The sequence below is a fragment of the Giraffa tippelskirchi genome, chromosome 4 (genome assembly GCF_054371585.1).
Source record: "Giraffa tippelskirchi isolate mGirTip1 chromosome 4, T2T-mGirTip1v1.2.pri, whole genome shotgun sequence".
In the NCBI taxonomy this organism is placed as follows: Eukaryota; Metazoa; Chordata; class Mammalia; order Artiodactyla; family Giraffidae; genus Giraffa; species Giraffa tippelskirchi.
Window position 1 is genome coordinate 198,585,567 of NC_137278.1, and position 13,881 is coordinate 198,599,447.

General features: G+C 48.6%; 1 protein-coding gene and 1 long non-coding RNA gene across 2 annotated transcripts; one reads left to right on the forward strand and one right to left on the reverse strand.

The window, feature by feature from the left end:
• Window positions 1-413: 413 nt before the first annotated feature.
• Window positions 414-10,774, forward strand: FGF23 (fibroblast growth factor 23). Its single transcript, XM_081483523.1, has 3 exons — window positions 414-609; window positions 6,703-6,806; window positions 8,482-10,774. The coding sequence occupies exons 1-3, from the start codon at window positions 414-416 to the stop codon at window positions 8,917-8,919; spliced, it is 738 nt and encodes a 245-aa protein (XP_081339649.1). The 3' UTR covers window positions 8,920-10,774.
• On the reverse strand, window positions 4,524-8,459 carry LOC145503618 (uncharacterized). Its single transcript, XR_014051595.1, has 2 exons — window positions 8,149-8,459; window positions 4,524-7,524 (listed from the first exon to the last, which is right to left on the reverse strand). It is a non-coding gene; the product is annotated as an uncharacterized LOC145503618 (long non-coding RNA).
• Window positions 10,775-13,881: the final 3,107 nt, after the last annotated feature.

Consider the following 13,881-nt stretch of genomic DNA (forward strand, 5'->3'; position numbering starts at 1 on the left):
CTGCTGGCTGCCTTCACATTTCCTGGTGGAAGTGGGGCAGGTCAGCAGACAGCCCAGAGTCGTAGATAACTTTTGCCCACACATCATTCACTTTTGGGAGCGTCGGCTTGAAATTAAGGGGTGTGTGTGTTTATGTGTGTGTGTGTGTGTCTGGAACCGACGTGCCTTCCGTGAGCCTCAGAGATCCCTGTATTCTCTTCAAATGTGATTACAACACAGAGGATGTGGACGGCGGAGTTTTTCCTGTTTGATGTCACACTGCTACCCTTTAAAAGTACGAGGGGAAAAAAGGAGGGAATGCAGCTGAGAAGCCTTGGGCCAGAAACCAGCAAGGAAGAGTAGCAAGAGGCCGGCAGAGTCAGGGAGGCAGGGTCGGGTTTCAGACTCAGCACCCGGTCATTCAGGGATCCGCGATGCTGGGGGCCTGCCTGGGGCTCTGGGTCTGCACCCTGAGCTGTGCAGTCCAAGCCTATCCCAACAGCTCCCCACTGCTGGGCTCCAGCTGGGGCGGCCTCACCCACCTGTACACGGCCACAGCCAGGAACAGCTACCACCTGCAGATCCATGGGGATGGCCATGTGGACGGCTCCCCGCAGCAGACCATCTACAGTAAGTGGGGGCTCCATCCACGCTGGGAAGGAAGGGAGACTGCTCTGAGCATCCACCTGCAGGGACATGGGGAGGTCTTAGCTGGACCAGAGGGCTAATGCAGCCTCCTAGATCCTTGTCCAGAAAGTGTGTGTGTGTGTGTGTGTGTGTGTGCGCGCGCATACACCTGTGTGTGTTTAGACCTCAGGAGAATATTCTGTCACCTCCCCAATTAGTGTTTATTGGTTTCTCCCAACAGGAATAATTTCCATCTTAACTAAAATCTGTCTTCCCACAAAAAGCAACCTCTTCCCCTTTGCCCTGTCCAAAGAGTCATAAAAATGTACAAATGATAGACAAGGAGGCTGGGAGGAAGAGAAGCCAGACCAGTCAGTAGACACTGAGTTATGCTCATGAACTTTGGATTGGGTTAGCCTTGGAGGTTGTAAAGAGGATTCTTGTGCCAGACCAAGGCTTGGGATAGATGAATCCAGGGGCTCTTTCCAAATCGGGGCTTCTAGTATTCTGGCATTGTAAAAGTTCTCAGGAAAAATGTATCAAAGACTAGACTAGACAGCATTCACTGTCTTGATGAGTCTGACCCAGTGAATCCACACACCCATCCATGCACTCATCTATCCAACAACCTTACTGAGGGCTTCAGTGGTACCCAGGATGCTATGAGCCAGTAAGTCTTCTCTGTGGAGCTGAAAGGTCTACCTAGTAGCAAATTGAGCTGCTTGGGAACACACTGAAAACGTAAGATCATCAGAATGTTTTTAAAGATCATGTTTGTGGAAAATTGGACCACAGTCTACAATAGTCAGCCAACTAGCTGTGCTTCAGATGTCCCCAGAAGGGAAAACAGGGTGGGAAGAGGATGGATATTTTAAAAGACATGGTCTTCTCTTTTAAGAGAACTAGTAAAAATTGCTCTAAGGATACAGAAAAATGCCAACTGACTGAAAATTCAATCAGAGGAGTGAAAGAGTAATCACAATCTCTGTTTAATTTTAAAAAATGTATTGTAGGAATGACTTGTCCTTTATTGCTGCACGGAATGATTCAGTAATTTTGCAATGGCCTTGCCGTGGTAGCAAGACAGATGAACATGCAAAGCCGAGAGTTCAGACCTCCTCAAATTTTCAGCAGATGGTGACAGGAGATAGGAAGAAGGTCTCCCAAATACCAAATGGTTTCCAGAACTCAGGGGAATATGGTAGGATTCAGATGTCAACATCTTGGAAGCCAAGTTCAAGCCACATGACAAAAACCTGAACTAAATTAGGATACAGTTGTTGCCGCCAACAGAGCACGTGTTTTATTCAATGGATACTTAGCAGCATCTGCAATGTGTCCGACATTCCCCAAAGCTAAGGTGACTTCAAAAGAAGACCCAGCCCTTCAAGAACCTCCAGGCTTCCAACCCTTCATGTCTTCCCTCTGTGAAGCGACTGTTAGGAAACATGGTTTTGCACCTCTCGTGGAGGGTCACCCTCCCTTCAAGATGAGAGATGATTTTGAATGCAGGATAGTAGATTACGGTACATTACTGTGATTCCCCTAGATGGAAAGGGCTGCAGACAGTTAGAGACTGCTTCTAAAACTTATCTTCCTTTGATGAAAGGAAGCCCCCAAAGATGCATCCTGGTGGGGATGGGGGGAGGGCTGTGAGTGGTGCCAGAAGGGGGTGGGGCTTCGACTACTGAGTTTGCTGAATGAATCAGAGAAACTTTCCTCTTGCAGCCACCGACCTCAGGCCCCAAAAAGGCACAGAGCGCTAGTTGGAATGAATGAAAATGACTGAGAGGAAGCAAAGTGAAATGAACTGATTTCAGATTTTTTTTTTTTTACAGAAATGTGCTTTTGTTTTGTCATATATAGACCCTAACTAAGCCTGTGTCTCTGGCAATTAAGAAACCTGGGAAGGGACAGAGTCAGGGGTGGAAGGGAGACACTTCTCCTAGTTTGTATAACCTTTTATATTATTCAGATCAGTTATCATAAGGATTATATACATATAGATAAAGAAATAGATGAGAGAGAGAGAGATAGGTAGACTAAGATAAAAAGTTACCCAAAACGCTGATACAAGTAACTAGGGGGCAAGTAACAGGCTGAAGAAGAAATCTGTAATGACCTCCCCAATGAACGCAAAACAATGCTGGAATTTTTGTAAAACCAATGATGGTTTTACATTGATGGAAAGATGTGGGGTGTGTTTTGCCTCCTAATTAATTATGCATTTCCAGTAAAATGCAGTTCACTTGATTAATGTGCTTTACTAAATTCTTTTTTTTAACTTTTATAAGTGAGGAATTTTATTTTGATTAATCATTTGAGTGTTCAGCCCATCTTTGGTTTGTTGATCATCATTAAATTTATCTGCCTACAGGATGCTAGACCTTCAGGACTCATAGCTGATAACAGGGAACCTCTCTGAAGCCTGTGTCTCCTCCCTACTGTAAACAAGGTCACCCTCTTGAACCCCATGAGCCCCACTTTGTGACAAGAGTAGCAACAAGATGCTTACTACTCCCAGTTAATACTTCTCTCTAGATCCTAAACTTTTTACTTCCTTCACCTTCCCCAGTGTCACTTTCTTTACTTGAAGCTGAACCATCCTTGGGCTTTTTAATCTTTCAAAATAATATCTTTCTTTTGGGGACTTCAAAGCTGTTTTGGAGAAGGAAATGGCAACCCACTCCTGTATTCTTGCCTGGAGAATCCCATGGACAGAGAAGCCTGGCGGTCTACACTCCATGGGGTCGCAAAGAGTCGGACACGACTGAGCAACTAACACACAACACAAAGCTGTTTACACCCATCATCTTATTTATCACTTACTGGCCATGAGATGAGAATAGGGCAGAAAATTTTCTACTTTTACCGCAGAGGTTGAGGCAAAATGGTCATAGTAACAATCACTGGTATTTAGAAAGTGTGTTTATAGTGGATAAAAATATTATTTCCTTACATCCTGAAGTCGATCAAATGGAGTAAATGACTGTGCTCCAAATGAGAAAACAGAGATTCAAGAACACAGATAACTGGCTTGTGGTCACATATGGTAAGTGACCTAAAGAACACCTGGACCGGGTCCCACACTTCTTCTGGGGTCAGGTACACAGACATGGCATCATAAAAGGAAATGTCCTTCACACCTGCCAGGCTCCAACAGATGCAGCCCCAGCAGCCAGGGGTTGGTTGATGTCTTCTTTCTGCCAAATTCTGCCCGGGCGTCTGTGCAGACCTGCCTTGGGCCCCTGCACTAGGGAGGGAAAGCGGCTCTTGCCTTTGCTGGACTTTTGCATCGGCTTCCGTGGATTTGGTTCGAGCCTGCGCACCCTCACAGCAGCGGCTCCCTGTCCCTCTGCAGGCTGCCTTCTGTCCGCAGTGGCCCTGGACGCCACACACACCGCCCAGAGGGATACAGGCATCCGCCAGCGACGGCCCGAGTGATGGCTTGTCGTCAAGGGCAGGCCAGCCACCATCCATGGACCCTTCCATCTGCTAAACGTTTTCAAGGACTTTTACAGCATCATCCCTTTTGACCCTGCCGCAGCCCTGGGGAGCAGGCAGCACAGCTGTAAGACGAAAGCTATGACTTGCTGAGGGTACAACATTAGTAAGAGGCATAACAGGGAACGGAATCTTAGTGTCTGTGTTCTGGGTTGCTGGCTCAGAACCTCTCCCCTGGTCCCTCCAGGGTACCACGACCTGGAAGCCTCATAGCGATGGCCTGGATTTTGGCACCTGATCGCATCTTCTGAGGCTTGTCGTGACCTCAGTTGGAGATGAGCTCCTGGGCCATGGGCGGAGGATGTCAGGGTCATGGACCAGAGTTTGAATATTGCCATAGGTTCCTCATCATTTAAATTGGGAGGTTGCTACTTTCAACATTAATAGTAGTGACATTAATAACATAGCAGCTGGGGTTTTTAAAAATTATTTTTTATTTCTTTATTTTTAGTGCCCAAGGCGTGTGGGATCTTAGTTCTCTAACCAGGGATTGAACCTGAGCCTCCCTGCCATGGAAACTTAGGGTCTTAATCGCTGGACCACTAGGGAAATCCCATAGTAGCTGTTTTGAGAACTTAAAATATGTCAAGTACTCAGAGTACAACCTCTCAAAACCAGTTATGAAGTGTAATTTTTTTTTTCCAGCTAGACTAAAAAATTATCAGGCTAGAAACAGCTTCTTGTTCCTTATGTTTCAGGTCTTCCCTCGACAGTAACTGTAGATCTGAGACACCCCGACAGACCCACTATGGAGAATTTCATATCCTCTGCACCTCCCATAACCCATCCCACTTTCAGAAGCTTCTGTCAAGGCCAATCCTTAGCCACACTTGGAAACCAATGACCACTCCCCTTGGGCCTCTTTCTGGGCTCGCTCTCAGCCTCACAGCCTCTGCCTGTCATCATTCTGACTGCTCTGAGCTCACCTAGGGTCTGAGTACTACCTGCCACTGTCCTTGAAGGGCTCTGCACGGAGCCCACAGTGGGTAGATCTGGGGTGTAACTCACCCACAAGGGGCCACCACTTACTGGACACACATGCCTGGCGTTCACAGCTCTCCAGGCTACCTTTCTAGAAGACCTCAGCCTGAATTACCTCCCTAGGGACTCTGAGGCCAAATGAGACGTGCGGGGAACAATTCTCTGGTCGGCAAAGGGAAGAGACCCTGAGACTTAAAAAAATAATCCTAGTAGAAAATGTCAGGTAATTAAACAGCATTTGGGGAGGAAGTCTTGCTCAGTTGATCACTCACATCACACCTTTTATGGTCTAATTTTACCCTTGCTACAAAACAGAAACTTTAGACTTTATTTAACTAATCACTGGTACTTCTTAAAACTGCAAGTCTCCATGGGTCCGGGCAAGGGAGTGGGGGGTCACACTTAAAGCTGTTGTCACTTACTCAGGGTGTAAGTAGTATGAATAGCTGTCAGACTTTTGTCCAGGGCTAGGGGGTTATTCATTTGTTATTTTTGGCTGTGCTGGGTCTTCACTGCCGAGTGTGACTTTCTCTAGTTGCAGTGAGTGCAAGGGCTTCTCATTGCAGTGGCGTCTCTTGCTGAGGAATAGAGGCTCTAGAGCATGCAGGCTTCAGTAGTTGTGGTGCCCAGGCTTAGCTGTCCCGCGGCATGTGGAATCTCCCAAACCAGGGATTGAACCCGTGTCCCCTGCATTGGCAGGTGAATTCTCAACCACTGGACCACCAGGGAAGCCTCAGGGCTGTTTTGAGAGAGGCTGCCCCTGGGGGAGGGGGGCACCAGCAAGTGAGAAAAAGAAAAAGAATAGTGATGAAGAAGCAAGAAGTAACTCCCTGCATCCATTCAACATGGACAGATAAACCACCTGCTTCTCCACCCTAGAGAGGAGTAAACTTATTAACACAGGTGATGAGGTACATGCTCGGACAGAGGTGAGGCATTGTTTGGAGGGGCTGAGAAGAAAGAACAGTCCATGCAGATGAGGGAGATTAGAAAAGTCTCCATAAAATGGTGACATATGAGCCTGGCCTTGGAGCATGAGTGACCTGGATATACAGAAAGGAGAGGAGAAGATTCACTCAAACACAGTTTTTGACAGAGAAAGGGTGCTGACTGCTGCATCGCCGACTCCACACAGCTATCTCGGTGGAGGATCAGGCTCCAAGTACAATCTGGATTCCTAAAAGACATCTGGGCATAGATTTCAAAATTACAAAACTTGGGAGAATGTGACCACCATGGCAAACATTAAGCAGTATGAACCAAGGACTTCCCTGGTGGTCCAATGGTTAAGATTCTGCACTTCCAATGCAGGGAAGGGGCCAAGCAAAGGGGACAACAGAGTCCAGGGAGAGAGAAACGTGTTGGCACAGGTAGAAGAACACTGAGAGCTCGGGGTGCTCCCTACAGGCAGGGGGAGAAACAGGAGGTAAGGCGGAGGAGGGGAGAGGTGTGGGGAAGTGGGAGTCAGAAGAAAGAGGCTGAACAAGGACAACTGTGAGGAGAGTTCTGTGAAGTCATCACCCTGCCCCCTTCAGATCAATCAAGGCAGGCTTCTTGGAGGTGGGGATGACATGCGAAGCCAGGTTTGGACCTGAACAGTTTTCTCCACAGGTGCCCTGATGATTAGATCGGAGGATGCGGGCTTCGTGGTGATAACAGGTGTGATGAGCAGGCGGTACCTCTGCATGGACTTCACAGGCAACATTTTTGGATCTGTGAGTTTCCTTTTGTGCTGGGTTATTATTTGTAAATAGTTATCGCACAGCTCTGGCAAAACGTAGAACCTTACAGCTTAAAGATTTCCACTTGCAGTGTATCTTGGTGATGTTTTCACTGAGGACTTTTTTCCATCTAAGTATCAGATCCTCAGGTTTATACAGATGGGGTCTGAACCCTGGATGCCCAGCTCTAGGGTACCTGGGCTCTCAGCTTCTAGTCTGACCTGCCCACCGTGGTCCCCATTTCTGTACATGGCACAGCACATTGTCTGCAGCCCAGGTCCTCAAGTTACATCCGTTCATGCCGTAAAGTCCATTAGAAAGAAAGGGTGAGAAGCCACTGGCTTCATCATGTTGTTCCTAGATGTCCGTGACCTTGGGCAAGTCCCCTATTTCTGTCACCTTCAATTTCCTCACCTGGAAGAAGTCAAGGGCGGGGATGTGGATCATATGCCCTGTGGGCTTCCCCCAATTCAAGGTCTGTAAAGGATTCTCTCCGTCCCAGCTGTGATGGCTGGTCTTCTGTGCTGGAGAACAAGGGCTGTCCCCAACTACAGGGCAGCAGTGCATTCCAAGCATCATGCCATAGAACGGGAGCAGGAAGGTGGAGCTCCGGAGCTCCTCCCATCAGAAATTCCAAGACAGCCATTACTTTCTGTTTTGCTTGCTGTGTCCTAGCACCCACCACAGAATCTGACCCAGAGCAGATAAGTATCTGTTGAACAAATACACAAAAATAGACATGAAAATACCTGTTGACCATATGCAGGCATACAGAGAGTCCTCATCTTTAAAATACTGACTTCCTGGACTCGGGCTTCCCCGGTGGCTCAGTCAGTAAAGAATCCGCCTGCGATGCAGGAGGCCGGTGTTAGATTCCTGGGTCAGGAAGATCTGCTGGAGAAGGGATAGACTATCTACTCCAGTATTCTTGGGCTTCCCTTGCGGCTCAGCTGGTAAAGAATCTGACTGCAATGTGGGAGACCTGGGTTGGATCCCTGTGTTGGGAAGATCCCCTGGAGAAGGGAAAGGCTACCCAGTCTAGTATTCTTGCCTGGAAAATTCCTTGGGCAGAGGAGACTGGCAGGCTACAATCCATGGGGTCACAAAGAGTCAGACTTGACTGAGTGCCTAACTCTTTCCTGGACTTTGAGGATTAAATGTCATACTCTGCAAAGATCCCAGCGGGCACTGGGCAAAACCCAGCCCCAGTGAGTGGCTGAGTGAGCGCTTGCCTAGGTCATCTGGTGATGAAGTTCATTTCCTGAATTCCCACGCTCTGTTCTGTCTTCGCTGGGAGCACCCTCACTTATGTGGGGCCCCACAAACCCCAACCCACCTCTGTCCAGGTGAGAAGGCTGACCCAAGTCGCCTCTGAGCCCAAAAAGGGTTTAAAAGGCAGAGAAAGGGCAGGACGAGGCCGCAAGGAAGTCGGCCTCCCTCCAGAAAGCTAATTCTGTCCAACAGGGCTCCAGGCAGGTACATGCCGCCAGTGAGTCCTCAGGCGGGCCGAAATGAGTAGAACTCCCTTTTGCCCAGCAGGGCACGAAGGGGTTTTAAAGGCACGGCCCTAGCAGAGTGCGCGGGAGGGATGGGGTCCCCGGGGTGCGGCTGGTCGCGTCCAGTCCCAGGAGGCTCCGGGCTCACCCCAGTCGCCCCGCCCCGCTTGCAGCATCACTTCAGCCCGGAGAGCTGCCGGTTCCGGCAGCGGACGCTGGAGAACGGCTACGACGTGTATCACTCGCCGCAGCACCGCTTCCTCGTCAGCCTGGGCCGGGCCAAGCGCGCCTTCCTGCCGGGCACCAACCCGCCCCCATACGCGCAGTTCCTGTCGCGCAGGAACGAGATCCCGCTGCCGCACTTCGCCGCCACCGCGCGCCCCCGGCGCCACACGCGCAGTGCGCACGACGGCGGGGACCCGCTCAGCGTGCTCAAGCCGCGCTCCCGCGCCACGCCCATGCCCGCCGCCTGCTCCCAGGAGCTGCCCAGCGCCGAGGACGCCGGCCCCGCCGCCAGCGACCCGCTCGGGGTGCTCCGCGGACACCGGCTGGACGTGCGCGCCGGCTCCGCGGGCGCCGAGCGCTGCCGGCCCTTCCCCGGCTTCCCCTAGGGTGCCCGACTTGGGAAAGCCACATCGTCTCCTGGGGGGACCGGCTCCCCTGCCACACCCAGAAGGGGAGGTGGGGTGGGGTGGCGGCTCCCTCCCCGGGAGGTCCGGCACCGCTCTCCCCCGCCCCCCGCCCCAGGGGAAATCGCCCTTTGAGGCCTTCGGGATGGAACTCCTCACCTTCCTCATCCCACCTCTCCACGAGCCCTGGGAGAGTAGGGGTCCCCGCCCACCCTCCTCTTCCCTCTCCTGTCCTCTCCATCAGCCCAGTCGTTAAGAACAAAGGCTTAGAGACTTCCCTGGTGGTCCAGTGGTTAAAATTCAGTCATGCCAAGGCAGGACACATGGGTTCGATCCCTGGTGGAGGAAATGAGACCCCACATGCCTTGAGAGCCAAAAAAAAAATTTTTTTTTAAAGCAACAAAGGTTTAGGGAGTTGATCCCCCAACCCCTCCACCCCTCGTCCGCGGAGGTGAAGGGGAGAGCCCAAGCCAGCAGCTTCTCCACTACCCCCTACTTTGTGTCATCTGCCTGGACCCTGCTTGACCTGACCTGGGAGGACATTAACAAATGGACTGGGCGGTCCTTCTCGCAAACATCCTTAAGCATCCCTGGAGAAGCCTGTCCACAAGATTGGCCATAGGCTGGTCAAAACTTAGACAGAATGACTGCTCAGAGACGGGAGGCAAGGGATCAAGGTGGAAACATCCCCTCCCTACTGGGTGGTCCCCCTGCCCTGCTCTCTCCCTCTCTGCAGCCAAAGCCAGGGGCCCAGAGTGACCCCTGCGGCCCTGCCTCTGGCTTGAGTGAATTGAGCCTGAGGAGGGGATCCAGTCTTGGCTCCAGAGAATCTACCTTGCTAGGATTTGTTTTTCCAAGTGGAAAAAAATTCAAACTCTCCTAAGAGGTGTTTAGCTAAGTCTCTGCTTCCCTTGAGTGGCAATACTAACTACACAACTGTTGCAGGGAGGGGCCTTGAGACCACTGCTGTGGGTTTGGGGTCTTTGTGGCAATTGTGCCCTTTCACGAAGTGGCATTGAGGATCCTGGGGAAATAAATCCAGGACTGGGGACCCCAGTGTAGGAGTTAGGACAAGCCAGCACCGTCGGCTCTTCATCATGACCCTACCTGCCCTGCAGCCGTGGCCAGAGGCTTAGCTAACACTCTCCTAGGCTGGCGTGTCTGGGTCTTGCTCCGTTTGGAAGTTCTGGGGGCACCAAACGAAGACAGTTTTCAGTCCCAGAAGCCCCAGCGCCACCCTGAGGAATACCGACTCTCACTTACAGACGATGGAGCACCAGGCAGGGAACTGATGACTTAGGTGTTCTCAGGGGGCCCCGTTCCTACCTGTTTAAATGGGCACCTGAAGAGGAGAATGTGGGCAAACAGGGCAGATCTGAATAGCAGCTTCCTCCCAGTCACCTCGCCACCCTCCTTGCCACCCCCCCTTCTCATCATGCACCCAGTCTTAGAAATTGATCCACTGTCCTCTTCTGATGGTTTTAGGCTGAAGGACCGGTTTCTATTTCGAAACACTCAGACTGTGTATGACACTATATAGCAGTACATGACAACTATTTCCTCTATAGTCTTCATTCCCGATCGTAGATACTATTATACTGTATAAGAGCTACTGGAGAACTCCATGGAAAGGACCTTGGCAGAAAACTGGTTCATTGGGGCTTTCTCTTTGGCAGAGCCGAGGGAGCCCCTGTCTTTTGTCCCTTAGCACATGGCAATATTTATTTATTTATTTGGAAGATTTTTGCCTCTCGCTCTATATTTATAGATATTTATAAAAATGTAACCCCACCCTTTTCGTTTCTTCTGTTAAAAAAATAAAATTTATCTCAGCTTCTCTGAGTGTTTTTTTTTTATGAGTACATAAAAGTATATAAAAATATGAGAATAAAAGGAATTATGGTAGAGGAGCACTGGGAAAATGTAGAGAAAGCAAAGTCGAAAATCAGAACTTTAAAGTATTCCGGGTCTTTCCCATACACAAACGAACTCAGTAATTTTGACTAATTCAGACAGAATTCTGGAAAACAAAGAAAAAATTTTAATTGTGATTATATTTCTGATCATTCTAGCTTGTTGTTTCCTTCAGAGAGGGAACATTTTTTATTTGAAAAATACCCACAGACACAACAACATCAAGATCCCAGTAACCCTCCGAAGGAAGATGACACATCCCAGGCTCTGGACAAAATAAGGGGAAAAGGTCCACAGTGGAGAGAAAATGCAATCACTGGAAACCAGCCCTTAGATGAGCCAGATCCTGGCATCAGTGACAGGAACTTTGAAGCAGTTATGATAAATATATTTAAGGATTTAAAAGGAAAGAATGGTACTAAGGAATAAACAGAGAAGAGAAAAGAAATAATAATAAAGAACCAAGTAGAAATCAAGAATTGAAAGATATAATATCTGAAATAATTTATTAAACAGGTTTAACAGTAGCTTGAAGATGAAAGAACAGCCATTGAAGATAATAAAGTCAACATATACTCTAATCTGAAGAAATAAAAAATACATTAAAAAAACCCATCATGATCGGTGTCTCAATGATTTGTGTGATAATATCAAACTGTCCAAAATATGTATAAGTGGAGTTCCAGGAAAGGAACAGAAAAAGTTGAGAAATATTATTTGAAGATATAATGGCTGAAATTTCCCCAAAATTGATGAGAAATGAATGCACTGATACATGCAGTTCATCAAACCTCAAGAAAAATAACAAAGGTAATCACGAACTGTGATTTGGGGATGGCTCAGTGGGTAAAGAATCCACCTGCAATACAGGAGACACAGGAGACCTGGGTTGGATCCCTGGGTCGGGAAGACCCCCTGGAGGAGGAAATGACAACCCACTCCAGTATTCTTGCCTGGAGAATCCCATGGACAGAGCAGCCTGGTGGCCTACAGTCCATGTGGTGGCAAAGAGTCGGACACGACTGAGTGACTAACACTTTCATCTCAACACACTGAAACTTTGCAGGGGAAAGGGCATGGATCTCCAGATTGCTCCAGTGTTTCAGGGGAAAACATACACAGGAGCCTGCAGGACAAGACAAATGGCTCAAAATGTAAGCAAGTGGCAAATCTGGGGAAAGAGATTAATATGAGTTTCTTGTATTATTCTTGCCACTTTGCTGTAGGTCTGACATATCAAAAGCAAAAGGTTACCAAAACACACACACACACACTTTACTATAATTATTCTCCATTTAATATGAGGAAATAGCAGCTCGGGGACACAAAGAGACTCACTCAGCCACAAGACTACTAGAAGCTGAATGCAAGTCTACTGACCGCAAACCTTCCCCGTCTTACTGCCTGGCCCCACGAGACATTAACCCAGTAACAGATGAGCCCCAGCCCTTACAACAGGCCACAAAGGCAGGCCTCCCTCCCTCATCCCTTCTGCTTTCTGCCTCCCTCTCCTGTCGCCCACCCAGACTTCCCAGCACCCGCCCCCCCCCACCTCAGTGTGGGTCCCACACAGAGCTTGGCCCCTCCTCCTCTGCCCCTGCGCCCCCATCTCCATCTGGGTTGCTCGTCCGGGAGACAAGCAGAACTCACTCTTGGCTTGTCTTTGGATCCCACCTTCTGCTCCCACCCACAGAAGCTCTCCCAGCATCCCCCAAATAAAGCAGCACAACTCCCTTGGGTCTTCCCACCTCATTTCCCTCCACTGCGCAAAGTCCACTCACAGGTCCTGTATTCATCTTCCTGGACAGAGTACAGCTTCCACAAGGACAGTCTATTTTTTTGTTCATTGCTATATATTCGCAGTTCTTAGAATAGCTCTAATAGTTCTTGTAACAGCCTGGCATGTATGTACCATGCTCAAAATACATTTACCGAATGACTAATTGAACACAAGCATGCGACTCCAGTTATAATTGCAACAGAATTTTTCTGGAAATTAATGAACTGATTCCAACATGTGTACAGAATAGAGGTGCTCACCGTACAAGGTACTCAGCTGTGAAGCTGCAGTAACTGAGAATGACAGTCTTATGGGAACCCAGTTGTTGTTGTTTAGTGGCTAAGTCATGTCCGACTGTTTGCGACCCCATGGACTGTAGCCCACCAGGTTCCTCTGTCTGTGGGATTTCCCAGGCAAGTATACTAGAGTGCTTTACTGGGTTGCCATTTCCTTCAGGAGGGGATCTTGCCAACCCAGGGACTAACTCACGTCTCCTGCATTGCAGGTGGGTTCTTTACCGCTGAACCACCTGGGAAGCCTGCATAGGAACCCAGAGTGCCCTAAAATGGGGCAAAGTCTACTCCCTCTAGCAAATGTGGGTGTGTGGGGATTTGACTGAGAATCAGGAGCCAACTGGGAAAAGACTTGGTAACCGTTCACCACATGGAAAAAAATATCTAAAACTGAATTCTGACCTTACAGCATTCAAAAACAAATTCCAGATGATTTAGAGAGGAAACATTCAAAAAATCCTTTACACTGTAAGAAAAAGGAGATTAGGATATGACCTCATGGTAGGAAAAGCTTCTTAAAAACACCCCAACTCCCCAAAACCATAAACAATAGGGTATATCCTTTTGACTTCAAAATAAAAAAATACACACATATGCAAAAGGTGTATGACGGCATACACAAGAGACGGGTGAACTAGAGGACATCTTCAAGGTCTCCTGTAACTCATTAAGAAAAAGCTACACAGCCAAACAGAAAGCCAGACCAAGGGTGCATGCTGACTGATGACCTGCCAGAGAGGGAACCCCATGGTCAAGATGCACACACACAAAAAATGCCAAGACTCCAGCAGTCACAGAAAATCTCATTAACACAGAGACATATCCTTCACTCATCAGATTAACACAATTTCACCAGACAAAACCAAGTGTTGCCAAAGATGTGGAGACTAGGAGCTTTTGAATACTTCGAGACTGAAAAACCGCTGTTCTGGAGAATACTGGCTCCTGTCAGACCAG